The sequence below is a fragment of the Ahaetulla prasina genome, chromosome 7, assembly GCF_028640845.1.
Source record: "Ahaetulla prasina isolate Xishuangbanna chromosome 7, ASM2864084v1, whole genome shotgun sequence".
In the NCBI taxonomy this organism is placed as follows: Eukaryota; Metazoa; Chordata; class Lepidosauria; order Squamata; family Colubridae; genus Ahaetulla; species Ahaetulla prasina.
Window position 1 is genome coordinate 79,063,393 of NC_080545.1, and position 15,295 is coordinate 79,078,687.

Here is a 15,295-nt window from a genome sequence, read left to right on the forward strand (position 1 = left end):
AAGTAGGTGATTAGCCTACTGACCAACTTTTCAATTTCGTGGTCACATTTGGCTTGGACTAGCAAGGCTGGCATTATGTTCCTAATACTGATTTTGTGTCTCTTTACACTTTAAAATACCTAGCGATGCAAAGTTTTTAAAATAACTGTCTGGTTTGGTTCTGCAACCAAAGAAGACAGACGCAGACTTCAATGGATAATTAGAACTACAGAAAAAAACAATTGCTACCAACCTGCCTTCCATTCAGGACCTGTATACTGCACGAGTCAAAAAGAGGGCTGTGAAAATATCTACAGACCCCTTACATCTTGGACATAAATAGTTTCAACTTCTATCTTCAAAATGACGCTATAAGGCACTGCACACCAGAACAACTAGACACAGGAACAGTTTTTCCCCGAATGCCATCACTCTGCTAAACAACTAATTCTCCACAACACACTCAAATTATTTACTAAGACTGTATTTCTGTTCTTCTTCTCATCCTTCCTATTACCTATCTCCTCCCACTTATGACTATAACCATGTTGTTTTTATCTTTATGATTTATATAGTTTATATTTGTTTCCTAGTATGATTTGATTGCTTATTAGTTACCAATGACTATCACTAAGTGTTGTATCTTACGATTCTTGATGAATGTATTTTTTTCTTTTATGTGCACTAAGAACATATACACCAAAGACAAATTCCTTGTGTGTTCAATCACACTTGGCCAATAAATAATTCTATTCTATTCTGTTCCTGTTCTGTTCTGTTCTGTTCTGTTCTGTTCTATTCTTAAAAATGTAGGTGAAATGTCCCTAAGGTTTGTTCTGGGCAACAGATGTTTTGGTTTTCATCTGTATGTGCATATAGACTTTTAAATAGCCATTTTACTTGATGGAGAGTTCTGAACTTGTTTCTATAATTAGAGGATGGGGTTGTAAGGGAGAAGATGGTGGAAGTATATATAGAATCTAATGTACAAGAAAACATGTTCTTATTTACTATAGACTAGTGTGCAGTTGCAGTGTTTTTAGCTGTTAAAAATCTAAACATATCTGTCTCTCAGTTAAAATGGCTGCTTTTCAAAATCCCTGCATATATTGGCACAAATCTACCTTATCAAATCTCTTTTTCTTCTCAGTTAGATGTTTTACAGGCTGCGCAAACAAAAGATCAGATAGAGAAATGTCAACGAACTCTTAATCAGAAGTCTGATACAAGAAAACCCTCATCTTGGTCTATATCCAGAATGTTTAAAGCCCCCTTAAATAAGCACATTTGCTGGTTTCTTTGGGCTTTTTTCCTCTTTTCCCTGTTACTTGATTTTGCAGTGATTTTAAAGTATTTGTAGTGCTATTTCTGGAGCAATAATTAGGTCCTTGTGGAATTCTTTCCATGGAGGTGCTAGCCTAGCACTGTAAAAATTCTCTGCCAATTTTTGTTAGCGATTATTCATTCTTCAGACTCCAGTTGAGTCAACTTTTTTTATTTAGGAACAAAGCAGAACTTCTTTTATATCCCTCTAATTATGCAAGTCTAACTATTTCGTTTGTTGATGACATGAGTTGAGATGGAATGAGATGAGATACCTACATCTATGAATCTGCTAAAAATTTTCTGGGTATGGAGATATTATCAGTAGAAGATTTGCAATTATTTTTATTTTTATTTTTTTAAAAAGTTTTCTTACCTGCTTACTATATTCTTCCACTAAATAGGAATGTCATCCGTTGAACGGGGAAGCCATACCATAATTGGTCATTGGAGAAAACCATCCTTTTCTTCCAATACTGTGAGATCTAAGGAACAATGGCAATTCATAATGCAACCTAATTCCCGTTGGAAAAGCTTGAAAGCTTATGGTACAATTAACTTGATGCATTTGGAAAGTTGGGAATGAAGACAGATTAGTTTCATTTGGAGCACCTCCCTAAATTAGTAGATTTTGTCCTCTATCCACAAAGTTTTAGAAAATTTGTGCAAGAGATATTCTGGAATTGTGGATGGTTGAGTTCTTATTCAGTTTCCTTATTCAGTTACTAATATGGATGGATGGATGATGTGCCATCAAGTTGGTGTTGATTCTTAATGATACACAAAAAGACCTTTTTTTCAGGATGATCTACCTCTAACTCCAACCCAACCCTTGAAAACTCTCAGTATTGAATTCCTCACTGCTGTAATTGAGTCCATCCAATTCAGCTCTTGCAGCTTACATATTAAAGAAGAGAACACCCCAAGCAGTTATAGGTGTTATTATTAAATTTTTCACTGCTCAAAGTCTCAGTGATTTTGCTCTAGTATGCCTGAAATCAGTTGGCCTGGCCATTCATAAAGCTGCTGATTCAAAAGAGTGATTGGCTATTGTTTCTGCTGAAATTTCTTTCTATTTTCCACCCCTACCCCGACACAGATATAATAAAATAGCTTGAAAATCTCAGGTATTAAGTACGATATATTACTTTTTGTGGTGGGGGGAACAGGAAAAGCTTTTCTTTACCTATGTTATTAAATGTCTATGGAATAGGCGGATGTGAAACTTTAGCCACATCTCAGCAGATTTTGAAAGATGATATTTTCTCCTAAAAGTACCATAAAATCATATCTTTCTGGCTACTAAGTAATAGATGGCCTCAATTCAGTCTTGTTTCATAGGCAAATGCATTATATTTTGCCTTGTCCTTAGCAATAAATTGTAGAGCCAAAGACAGCTACGTAATTTGTATGATCTTATCCATCGCCCATATCTATGGTCATTTCCTTTTTGTACTTCCTTTAATCCTGGCATGTATAGTCTTATATCACATGTCTACATAATGTGAGTTTTTAATCTTAAAACTCACATTCAGGATTTATTTGGTCCATGATTAATTGATTGCTTTTTCAGCATGAAAGCATTTTTCTTGTTCCCATTCTTCCCATGTCCAACTTTCACAATGGTCTATTACTGCTAGAAATACCATTGCTTTAACTGTTCTGATCTTTAGCCATAGAGATAATCTTACCTGGTCAAGATTTGTCACCCTGAGCAGGGACATGGCCAGAACAAAAAAAAAATGAAAATAATGATAAATAAAATTAAAATATTAAATACATAGTAAAAATGGAAATAATAGGCAAAGAAGCTGAATTTCTAGTAGTGTGGCTAGTGGCTAGTAACCAAGAGTATGTGTAGACTGCAATAATAACATAAATGACCTCAAAAATAACCAATCAGCTTAGCCAAAGTAGCTGAGACCAAGAATGAGCAGAGAATCCAGTAATAACACATAACATGCCAACCTTTAAAAATTTAAACAGGCAGCATTGCATACCTTAGTACAGTCAGGGAACAGTGGTAAGAGTAATAGCCATAGGCAGGGAGAGCCTTCGCTTTCCTTGATTCTCTCAAGCAATTATCAGCCTTTAAATCGCTTCTTCTACATGAATGTTACCAATAGAAGAGGATATTTGTTGTCAAGGTTGAATTGTAGTGTCCTTGATGAGTTTCAGAGGTGGGTTTCAGCAGGTTCTGACCAGTTCTGGAGAACCAGTAGCGAAAATTTTGAGTAGTTTGGAGAAACGGTAAATACCACCTTTGACTGGCCCCGCCCCCAACTATTCTCTGCCTCCTGAGTCCCAGCTGATCAGAAGGAAATGGGGATTTTGCAGTAACCTTCCCCTGGAGTGGGGCGGGAATGGAGATTTTGCAGTAACTTTCCCCTGCAGTGGGGAGGGAATGGAAATTTTACAGTATCCTTCCGCTGCCATGCTCACCAAGCCACACTCACCAAGTCATGCCATGCCTACCAAACTACACCCACAGAACCAGTAGTAAAAAAAAAAACTGAATCCCACCACTGATGAGTTTGGTTGGAACGGTGTTCTAGTATTGATGATGTTACCTAGTTGGGTAATGAAACATCTGCAAGAAAACAACTAAGCTTAGAGAGGGCCCAAGGGCCCCACAGTTCAGTGTTCCCCAACCTTGTCAACTTTAAGATGGATGGACTTTCAACTCCCAGTAAAGATGGGGAATCAGAGAGCACTTGGAACCCATTTGGTCTAAAATTGAAAAACAGCCAAGTCATTCCTGTTGGCTTTCATTTAAGCTTCGCTTATTGCTGACATTTCAAAATGGTTGGTCCAGTCTGTTTGAAATAATGCCATGTAAGGACACATTTTATGGTTTTGTAAAGTGAACTGTGTCCGTGGGAAAGGCCTGAGCGGTCAAGAGTTTTGAGAACGATTGTCAGGTGTGTGTGTGTTTGTGTGTGTGTGTTTGTGAGAGAGAGAGAGAATAGTCAAGATGGCAATTGCAATAGAATAATATAGCCCTCTTCCTTTTTCTTTCATCGTCTTCATGATACATAAATGGGCAAGACACTCCCTTGACTCCCATTGCAGACACTCCCATTGCTGTTATTCAAACCCTCTCCCCTTTTTTTCTTTTTTTAGTATTGACGTGTATTTTCTTTTAAAACTTTGATTTCTATTAGATGTTTTCCATGATTACTCCTGCAGATTCCTATCGTAGCTGTAAATTTTCCTGGGATATTTATTTCCCATTTTGCACTATTGCCCTCTACATATTCATATTCTTGGCTGAGATATAGTTCCTTGCCTAATTTTTTCTCCTTGTTGTAGGTTTTGCATTCAGTTGACATACATCTTTCTTGCTCACGGCTTTTTCTTTACATCTTTCTTTAGCTATCATGATAGTTTCCTCTGAAATCTTCTTGGATCATTTTCTTCTTGAACTTTAGGGATTCCCCCACCATACCTCACTTCAGTTTTTATTGTTGTCTTTTATCTGTATCTATAATTTCTTATATACTGAATTGGTTTTTTTAATGATCTTATATCCTGGCTGTACATCCTCCAAATCAAATCTTTGTGCCATAGTTTTTCTTATTAATTTTACAAGTTTAACCAAATCATTTGATGCCAATAATGAATGATCTGTTCTACAATCTGCACCTGGAACCATCCTGGCTGACTGGAATTTATTTCTCCATCATCTGTTTCCTATTAAGTTTTATTCTGGCGTCGTCCATCTAGTGATATCCACACATTTATGCTGCTTTAAACAACTATTAACAATAAAGAGTATCTTCTCATTGTAGTGTTTGCTCATACCAAAATTTCTTGGAATTCCAAGTTCCTCCATTTCTCTAACTTGTGCATTTCAGTCATCCACTGGTAGTATTTGGTCCTTTTGTTTTAATGTTGCAGAAAATTAGAAATTTGCCATAAAATTCCTGAAAGTCTCCTATTGTTACATATGTACTAAATACATATACTAGTATAGCATTGATAGACATTCATTATGTCTAATAAATATGAGTCTTTGTTTATTGGATTAGAACTGATCAGTTATTTAGATACACCATTTTTCAGAATCCTCATCACCTCATTCCCTTACATGGTGTCATGCCCTGAATAATTGCTTTACAATGTCCCATTTATTTAAATTCTCCTAAACGTTCAATTTAGTATGCTTCATTTCTTCTTCAACAATTTCAGGTTTCCTTTGGTTCATGCTTCTCAAATTGCACGCTCCAATTATATGTGTGCATGTAAAATCCGCTTTGCACCATTAGTAACCAGTTGTCCAAGTTAATGTGATCCGAGCACTCCAAGTCTGACTGAAAGAATTGCATTCTTGAGGTTCTAGCTTTTTGGTATTATCGGAGCAATTCTCTTCTGACCTAGGTTTCCCCAAAAAGCATGAGCAGATTCCTGGTCCCGACAAAACCCCTTTTATTAAACAAACAGTGAATTCCTCTCATTCGCCTTCAGCAAAGGCCTGGCAAACAGTCTTTCAAAGGTGAATTTATGACTACAGACCTTATTTAGCTTGGAAAGCTGCCATGTAAATAAGACTTGGCACAAACTCTCTGAGATTCACGGATAGATCTTCACACTCCTGAACCAACCGACCAACCGAACAAATTGTTTCCTGCAAAAGCCCCTCTTTTATTTCCTATGGGAGGGGCCATTCATTGTCCACCTGTGGCCTTACTCCCAAGTCGACCCTTGATCTTTCACTCTTCCCTTCATCTGGCAACTCTGCACATGCACTAGGAACAACTCCAGCTGTTCATCTGCCTCACTGATGTCTGACTCCAAAGGCAGCTGATAGCTGGCATATGGTCCTGGCCCTATCTCTGCCTCTGACGCAGAGCCCTCATCAGAGCCTTCCCCATACTTCAGGACTGGCCCATGTTCCTCCCCAACCTCCTCACTCTCTGAATCTGCTGGCAGGCCACAACAGGGTCAGACATATTCATACCATTTTCATGGCCTTCTGTTTGACTTTAGAACTGTTAGGTAATCAAATCAAATCAAATCAAATGGTGGGCTATGGAGTTCATATACTATTATTATTTGATGAAGTAGTTAATAGTGTTGGAAGAAATGTCCATCTGGGTTCAGTTCCAAGTGGGGAGAAAGACAAGTGAACAGGAACACATGGGGTTTTTGGGTCCTGGACAAAAAAGAGCACATGGAGTGGAGAGAGGGATATATTTATACATTCTCTTGGGCCCTGCCTCGTTCCTGTACAACAAATGTATCCTACTGGCTGTCAGACTCCCAGGGGGCAGGGGATTTAGCTAAATTTGTAGGCTGTCTGTGTCCCAGGCCTGGTTGAATCTTGCTGGGTGATGAAGTAATGAAGGGGCTTTGGGCAATTCCTATTATGGTTTAATGGCTTTGTCCTGGTTTGGATCTTGAGTGAGGGCTAATCCTATCATGTCCTGAGGGCCATGTCTTTTGTGTTGTAGATAAGCTGGCCCAGCCTTTTCTCTTGTAAATAACCAAAATATCTGCTGGGGGCAGGGAGCTGGGGCTGAGTTTCTGTTTTAAGATTTCTATTTCTCTTTTAGGGAAAATATTCTGCCTTTTTAATATTTCCTAGAATATTTCATTATTCTAGGAGTGGGTGGGCACTGCTAACTTCCTACAACAGTGTATAAGCGAATCACTTATTCCTCCAACATTTCAACCTTCATTTGATCATAAAGAAGGACATCATGAGGGATGTTCATTATTTTTTTTTTTTAGCAAGGCAGTTGGGAAGCCTGCAGAATAATAGGGAAAATGAAACAAAAGTACACAATAGCAGTTTTGGCAAAAAAGACACTAGAAAAATAAAACAGAAAAGAATAAAAAAGATTGGATAATTCTCTCTGACATTGAGGTTAGGAAACAAAACAAAATCTAGAAGAAAATTTTGTTAAATTGAAGGGTAGACTTTGGCACAATTTTAATCTATTTGACATTGTCTGCTAGGAAGAAGTAACAAAGAATTGCAGCCAAATTTTTCTTTGTGCATTTTGAGTGAATTTACTTTGTTTGAATTCCCAGACTACGAGGTTTATAATCTGCTTATTGAATTAATTGAGAAACTGGAATGTTTATGTTCAGAAGCATGCAGGTAATCCTCGACTCACAACAGCTCACTTAGTGACTGTTTACAGTTACAACGGCTCTGAAAAAATGTGACTTATGACCATTTTTCACACTTACGACCTTTGCAGCATCATCAGGATCATGTGATTAAAATTCAGATTCTTGGCAACTGGTTCATATTTATGATGGTTCCTGTGTTCCAAGGTCATCATCTTTTGCAATCTTCTGACAAGCAAAGTCAAGCAACCATGTTGCTAATTTATCAATTGCAGTGATTCACTTGTCAACTGTGACAAGAAAGGTCGTAAAATGGGGCAAAACTCACAACAAATATCTCACTTAACAACTGAAATTTTGGGCTCAGTTGTGGTCATAAGTTGAGGACTACCTGTATTGTCTTACAAAGAGTCCTTGATGAATTGACATCAAAGAAGATCAATTAATTTAAACACAAACTAATATAAGCCTCAAAATCCACTGTTAAAAATCCTTGGAAGATCATGTCTCTAGGATATCAGCCTCCAGAATATATTCAGTTAACATAATCAAGAGAAATAAATGCCTCTTTTTGTCAGCAATAAATATGATTGTTAATAATATCTCCTTATGTCTTTGCAGCACTTTTACAGTCAGTAATAGCTGGCGATTTTCTAAGAGTAAGTATATCTCTTTCATAGCATGTGGTGAGTTACTAACAATTTGTTTTTATGCACCGTAGGGTGACATTCAGGATACCTCCATGTCACTATTTTGCCCGACATTGGAATCAATTCCAGTTCTCTTTGAATGCACAATATTGTACATTTTGGGTCTCATAGTTGATTGATTTTGGACTTTGCTCCAGGTTATTAGAAACCATAGCAAGTGCGGTATTTTGCTTTTGTTGCAATTCTAAAATCCTTATGGGAACATTTGGTGGGAAGGCTCCCCTTGTGCTGTCTGCTGGCAGCCCTTCACTTCTCTCATCCACCCTGCCCTCACCCAATAGAAATTCAGCATCCTGTTCCTGGATCTCATCCAATTTTGGGATATAGCTTCAGAAACATTGATTCCTTGGGTCTTTTTAGACAGTGACCACTGGTGGGCTTTAGAATAGTGATAGTAAGCAAAGTATGCCCCTCTTTGTTCTCTTCCTTTGCTCTGCTTTGGTTTCCTCTGTCATGGAGGAAGAATAATTTTAGGATTTTTTGGCTTGAAGAAGAATGAAGCATTTTCTTCTACCTATTTTTTTCTCCCATTATGAGGGCAGCTCGGAATTACAGGCTGTATTTTTATAAAATTGACTTAACCTTGTGCCCAGGGGTGGGATTCAGCCGGTTTGAACTAGTTCGGACGAACCGATAGGTCCGATGATCAGTCGAGAGCGAACCAGTTTGCTCCGATGATCAGCTGGGCCCGCCCACCTGCCCCTGTGCTATACAGACCTATATTTTCTTTGCTTGAAGCCCAGCTGATAGGCGTGGCAGAGTTGATTGCCGCACCTCAGCTGTTTTACTCACTGGGGCTGCAGTAGAAGGTAAGTTTTAGAGCTGTTTTCAAACGCACTGTGCGTGTGCGGAATGCATGTTTGGTGCATGTGCGAACGAAGCGAGCATGAGTGCGCGAAGCGCACGCTCAGTGAACCGGCTGTTACACCGGTTGAATCCCACCACTGCTTATGCGTCTTAAACAATTACCTTTTCCAGATATTCTTGATTTCAGATACACATATGAACTGCTAGATACAAATTCAATAAACAACCTGGAAGATGCTAACTAGGGTTAGCTCAATTTTTTCTGTCTCTAGAGTTTTCTTGTCTGAGCCAGTTAGAAATTGTCTCCACCCTCTCCCAGTTCAGTCACCATAGCAACATACAACCACAACTATTAGGAAAAGCATTTGGCAGCCAACGGGAAGCCTCCCTTTAAAAACATCCAGAGGGCTTTGATAAAGATGTTTAACAAATGCAAATTAACTTCAGTTTTGCAAGGACACAGTGTGTGCTGTTAATGCACCTGATTGGAATGAAAGGTCCTATGATAAGTATGATCCTAAAGTTAGTAATATGTTTCCTATAAGGCTTATGCTTTGTTACTTTTGTAATTCTTCTTATTTGTTGTTGTTGTTGCCATGCTATACATGAGAAATGCACACCCCAAGGATCCAGGGCTGCATGATATCTAATAAACTCTTGGCTGAACCTTCAGAGCCTTTTCAGTGTTTTTTTTTACAATTTTGTTTTATGTGACCAAGTAGAACAATAGAATAGAATAGAACAGAACAGAATAACAGAGTTGGAAGGGACCTTGGAGGTCTTCTGGTCCAACCCCCTGCTTAGGCAGGAAACTCTATTCCACCAGTGTTGGAGCATTTACAACTTCTAGAGGCAAGTTGTTCCACTGATTAATTGTTCTGACTGTCAGGAAATGTCTCCTTAGTTTTAGGTTGCTTCTCTCTTTGATTAGTTTCCACCCATTGCTTCTTGTCCTGCCCTCAGGTGCTTTGGAGAATAATTTGACTTCCTTTTCTTTGTGGCAATCCCCAAAGGTTATATTTTTTGTTATTGTTGTTAACTTTTGAAACAATCTTATCTTCTGGCAACTTCTTGGACAAATTCCTGTGTTTGTCTTGGCACTATTTTGGGGAGTGGTTTGCCATTGTTCCTTCCTAGGATAGGTAAATATGCTAGTGGTTCCCGACTCTTGGGGGTGGTGCTCACCTCCGTTTCTAAGCTGAAGAACCAGCACTGTCTGATGACAATTCTGTGGTCATGTGGCCGGCATGACTAAATGCCGAAGGTGCATGGAATGCTGTTACCTTCCTACTAAGGCGGTCCCTATTTTTCTACTTGCATTTTTACCTGTTTTAGAACTGCTAGGTTGGCAGAAGCTGGGGCAAGTAACAGGAGCTTACTCTGTTACACGGTGCTAGGGATTCGAACCGCCGAACTGCCAACCTTTCTGATCGACAAGCTCAGAGCCTTGGCCACTGAGCTATTGCATTCCTAGGATAGAGAGTATGTAACTAGCTCAGACACCCAGTCGGCTTCATGCCTAAGGCAGGACTAGAACTCAGTTTCCTGATTTCCAGCTTGGTACAGTATCTTAACCCTAACACCCAAGTGGCTCTTACTCAATAGATACATGAGAATAATCATATCAATACCTTCAATTTGATTAAAAAGCAACATCCAATTTAGGGGGTGTTTTTTTTTGGTCTCTTAATATTGCTCCTTTATTTGGGCTGTCCCTACCCATATTTTGGAGTGTAATCCCATTGAAGTGCCAACTTCTCTTTGAAAGGATTTCATTTTTTTATTCTGAAATACCTTTCTAATCTTTAAAAAAAAGAGCTAATGCTTAATAAACGATCACAAATACCTTGTAAATTTAGTAACATTGCAACTTCAAAGATCATCATTAGCATAAGAATTTAGGTTAGATTCGAGTAGCTGCCAGAATAAACAAAGTGCACCATAGTCCATTCTCTGATGATTTGATATATGGCCAAACTAATGGTACATTATCTGCTTCCCTTTGCATTTCATTGTAATTTCAGTATTTGCTATGAATGCAGTCCAGTTATTAAACAGGTTCCAGGAATACTAAGTCTAAGTATCCTCTAATGCCAGAGTGAAAAATGGAAAGGATTCCATCTCTCCACCCCCTCCCCAATTATTATCCTTTGTTTTGTAGCAGTTAAAGCTCAATTCAAAGAATATATTTTTACGGTGGGCAGATTGCACTTATTTCAGGTGGTTTTTTTCCAGTGTAAATTTTTGCATTGTGTTTTTTGTTTGTTTGTTTGTTTGTTTCAGGCAAGTTGTCCAGTACATAGGTTAGGAATATTCTTATTTCTTCTCAGCTCTACAGTCTTGCTGATGCTTGACAGAGGCCTCCTCAACTCATTCATTGCCCTGATCTATAACTCTGAGTGAGTGGTCTTTTCAATCAACAAACCTTACAAAACCTATCCAAACCAAAATTCACAGATTTCTCCAATTTACAACTTTCGAGATAACGTTGAGATTGTTACATCCAACATTCCCACCTCTAGTGGCCACCTTCTCAAGACCAGTTTGGAACAGGCTGCCTTATGTACTGTAAAACCATAAGCATTTTGATCTTGGATTAAAAAGAAAGAAAGGAAGGAAGGAAGGAAGGAAGGAAGGAAGGAAGGAAGGAAGGAAGGTAGGTAGGTTAGGGGATTGTACCTTTGACCTTGATGACCTCAGCAAATGAAAAGAGAACAATGGCCAACCAAAGAAAAGTAAACTTAAAATGCTTTTTCATTCCATCCTGCACCAGCAACTTGTTTTTCCTCTATCTCTAGGAATCTGTAGACAGGCAGCTGAGTACAGTCATTTAGGCGAGCATTGATGATGTTACCTAGTTGGGTAATGAAAATCTGTAGGAAGTAGCAACTGAGCTCAGAGAGCACCAAGGACCCCACAGTCCAACCCTGAGCCACAAATATTCTTTTCCATTGGTACTCATTTATGACCGCTACCGAAATGAAGTAATGATTTTGAATAATTACATTTTCTCTCTCTCTCTCTCTCTATTCCAGTTTGTAGAATGCTGTAAAAAAGGAGCTAATTTATTAATCCAGGGACCTGACCACTGTTCTTTGCTTCATCATGCAGCAAAGACTGGGCATGTTGAGATTGTAAAATACATTCTAGAACACGGTGAGTGAATTGTTCATCCTGTTTCACCTACTATTATATGGGTAAATTTAAGGGAGTGGATAATCATCTTGTCCAATCTATTGCTTATTTGTTTCTCACCTGTTTTATGAATTAGTCCTCTGAAGGGTTATATATAAATAGAGAAAACTGCCTTAAAATTCTCGGGTATATCAGATTCCTGAGGCTGGAAATAAAAAAGAAATTCTGGTTTGTTTGTTTGTTTGTTTCTTTCTTTCTTTCTCTCTCTCTCTCTCTCTCTCTCTCTCTCTCTCTCTCTCTCTCTCTCTCTCTCTCTCTCTCTTTCTTTCTTTCTAATATGGCTAGTATAGAAATAGTTTTACAGAGACCTTTACAGTGTGATTGAAAAAAGCTGAGTTGGACTCTTTTTTAGCATACATATACTCCCTTTCATTTAAAAATCTGGAACAAAAAATGGAACAAGTCATGGTAAATGGTGGATGATAAAACTTACATTTGATATTTTCCCATTACAAGCAGAAGGATTTCCAAGTGCTTAATAATGGCTAGAACCATGTCTTGAATTTCAGTCTCAATCTAAATCTCTCTCTCTCTCTCTCTCTTCTCACCCCTATGGATGGCATGTCTCTTTCTCAATCTCAGTCTTAACTTCTATCATTATTTACCTGGTTTCCTCACTGATTGTAGTACTAAAACTTTCTTTAGCCATAGTGGTTTCTAAATGGGTTACGGAATATATGTGATAATTACTACCATGCTGTCCTAGTCAACTTCAGAGTTCTCTCTGGCCCACCCATCTGTTTGTGTATTAATCATACATGTATAAACCCATCTGTTACATGTACATCTGTTTGTGTATTAATCATACATGTGTGTGGTTTCATCCCCAAAACCCCCAAAATTTTATCCTTAGACTGTCTACTGTTGACCTCACCCCATTCCTAAGAGGTCTGTAAGGGGCGTGCATAAGAGCACCAGCGAGCCTACCGTTCCTGTCCTAATGTTCCCTTTAATTGTATTCACTTTACGTATTCAATTCATGCTTATACTTATATATATTATCAATACAAACTCAATAAATAAATAAATAAATATTTGTCAAGAAGGTGACAAAAGAAAATAGATTGGTTGCATGCAAAGGGATTTAGAAAAAAACCCAAAACTATAGTATAGCCTTTGTTGTCATTGTACATCATGTATACAACGAAATTGATCAGGGTAAACATCTCTTTGCTTGACATCTAATACAGAAGATTAGGGAATTGTTTGGGAAAGAGAGAATGGCAATCATTGGAGTCCTTTAATTGTAAAATTCCACAAAGACTTGACATTTTTGCTTTCTCTTTTCTCTTACTATGAGCTCAGAGATGGACGAGCTATCTGCCATCTTTCCCCATCCTCTGCTTTCTCGCATGTAGAAGCAAGGGTATAGAAACACAAGCTCATTTGCATCCTGGGAAACCACCGGTCCATGTGTTGGCTTGAGCAACTGAAGGCAGAGGGAGGAGAAAGGAGCTAATAATTGGAAAGAGATGGATGATTAGAGACATTAAGGGAAGACTGTGGTTCCCATGGGGCGCCCTCTCCCATACTATCCACATTTTAGTTCTTTTCAAGTGAGAGTGCCCCCATTATTTCCTCTTGATTTCCCAGAGCCCTTTATTTATTTCTTTGCCTCCTTGCATCTCCTTCCTTCCTTCCCACCCTCCCTCTTGTTTTATTTTACTTTCCCTCCCTGCTGTTTTGCTTGATGGAAATCTCACTGATGCGTTTCCCTATTGGACTTGCCTTGAGTTGGTTGGCGTTTTCTCTCGCTCTCTCCCTCTACCAGGCCCCTTTCTTTTTCTTTCCTTGCTTGTCCCTTGCTAAGACAGCCAGCTTCCTGCTGTGGCAGAAGGACAGTAGCATTTGCTTTCCCAGTGCCAACCTTTCCCACATCTGTGTAGCTATTGTTCTGCAATAGGGGGATCTGGAATCATTAGCTGGCAGCAAACAGTAGCTCTGAGAGACAGAAAGTTAGAAGCGGGGGGGGGGAGTTTACTTGGAGGCCCATAATGTTGAATAAGTCTCATAGTTCACGATTAACCTCTCCCTTCTTTACTTTCTTTTTGGCTCCCCTCTTATTTTCTCTTAATCTTTATTATGGTCACCGTCTTGGTTTCCGCCTGTTCAGTCTTTAGTATCTTCAGGAGTTTATAAGGAATATAGCAATGTTTATTTATTGTTATTCTTGTTATAAATTATTTGCTGCTTCCTTATTACCGAAGGGATGTGGTGGCTCAGTGGCTAAGATGCTGAGCTTGTCGATCAAAAGGTCAGCAGTTCAGCGGTTCAAATCCCTAGCGCCGCGTAATGGGGTGAGCTCCCATTACTTGTCCTAGCTTCTGCCAACCTAGCAGTTCGAAAGCTCGTGAAAAATGCAAGTAGAAAAATAGGGACCACCTTTGGTGGGAAGGTAACAGTGTTCCGTGTGCCTTTGGCATTTAGTCATGCCAGCCTCATGACCATGGAGACGTCTTTGGATAGCTCTGGCTCTTCATCTTTGAAACAAAGATGAGCACTGTCCCCTAGAATCGGGAATGACTAGCACATATGTACGAGGTGAACCCTTATCTTTACTTATTACCAAACTCAGAGATCTATAAAGAGATATATATATATATATTGCTATTGTTGATCAATTTTGACTGATTATCTGCTATTAAGTCAGGATTGACTCTTGACAAAGATATATATTTTCCATTTCTAGCTGGAATCAAATCTACCAGGTCTCAGGCAGTAGATTGTCCTTTAACCTGTTCCTTTAACTGGAGATGTTGGACCAAGAACTGAATCATGCAAAGCATTATCTCACCCATAAGTTATCTCCTCCCTACAATTACTTCTCATATCACCTTCTTTCTACAAGGATATGTTGGAAAGGGGCCTGTTCACCTTTGTTCTCTGTCAATAGTCTAAGGCAAAGATCCCCCACACCTGTATGAAGATTTATTATATGAAACTGATTTAATAAATACTACTTTAATAATAAAAGAAGGGACGTGGTAGCTCAGTGGCTAAGACACTGAGCTTGTCGATCGAAAGGTCGGCAGTTCAGTGGTTTGAATCCCTAGCGCCACGTAATGGGATGAGCTCCCGTTACTTATCCCAGTTTCTGCCAACTTAGCAGTTCGAAAGCATGTAAAAAATGCAAGTAGAAAAATAGGGACCACCTTTGGTGAGAAAGTAACAGCATTCTGTGTGCCTTTGGCGTTTAGTCATGC

The 15,295-nt window shown here is 38.8% G+C and overlaps 1 protein-coding gene across 1 annotated transcript in view; it reads left to right on the top strand.

Annotated features, from left to right (window-relative positions):
- DGKI (diacylglycerol kinase iota) overlaps positions 1 to 15,295 on the top strand; it is a 265,587-nt gene that overhangs the window by 233,711 nt on the left and 16,581 nt on the right. The window contains exons 30-31 of the mRNA XM_058190874.1: positions 8,002 to 8,039; positions 11,933 to 12,053. Of these exons, the coding sequence (XP_058046857.1) occupies positions 8,002 to 8,039; positions 11,933 to 12,053 (159 nt within the window). The remainder of the gene's footprint in view (positions 1 to 8,001; positions 8,040 to 11,932; positions 12,054 to 15,295) is intronic.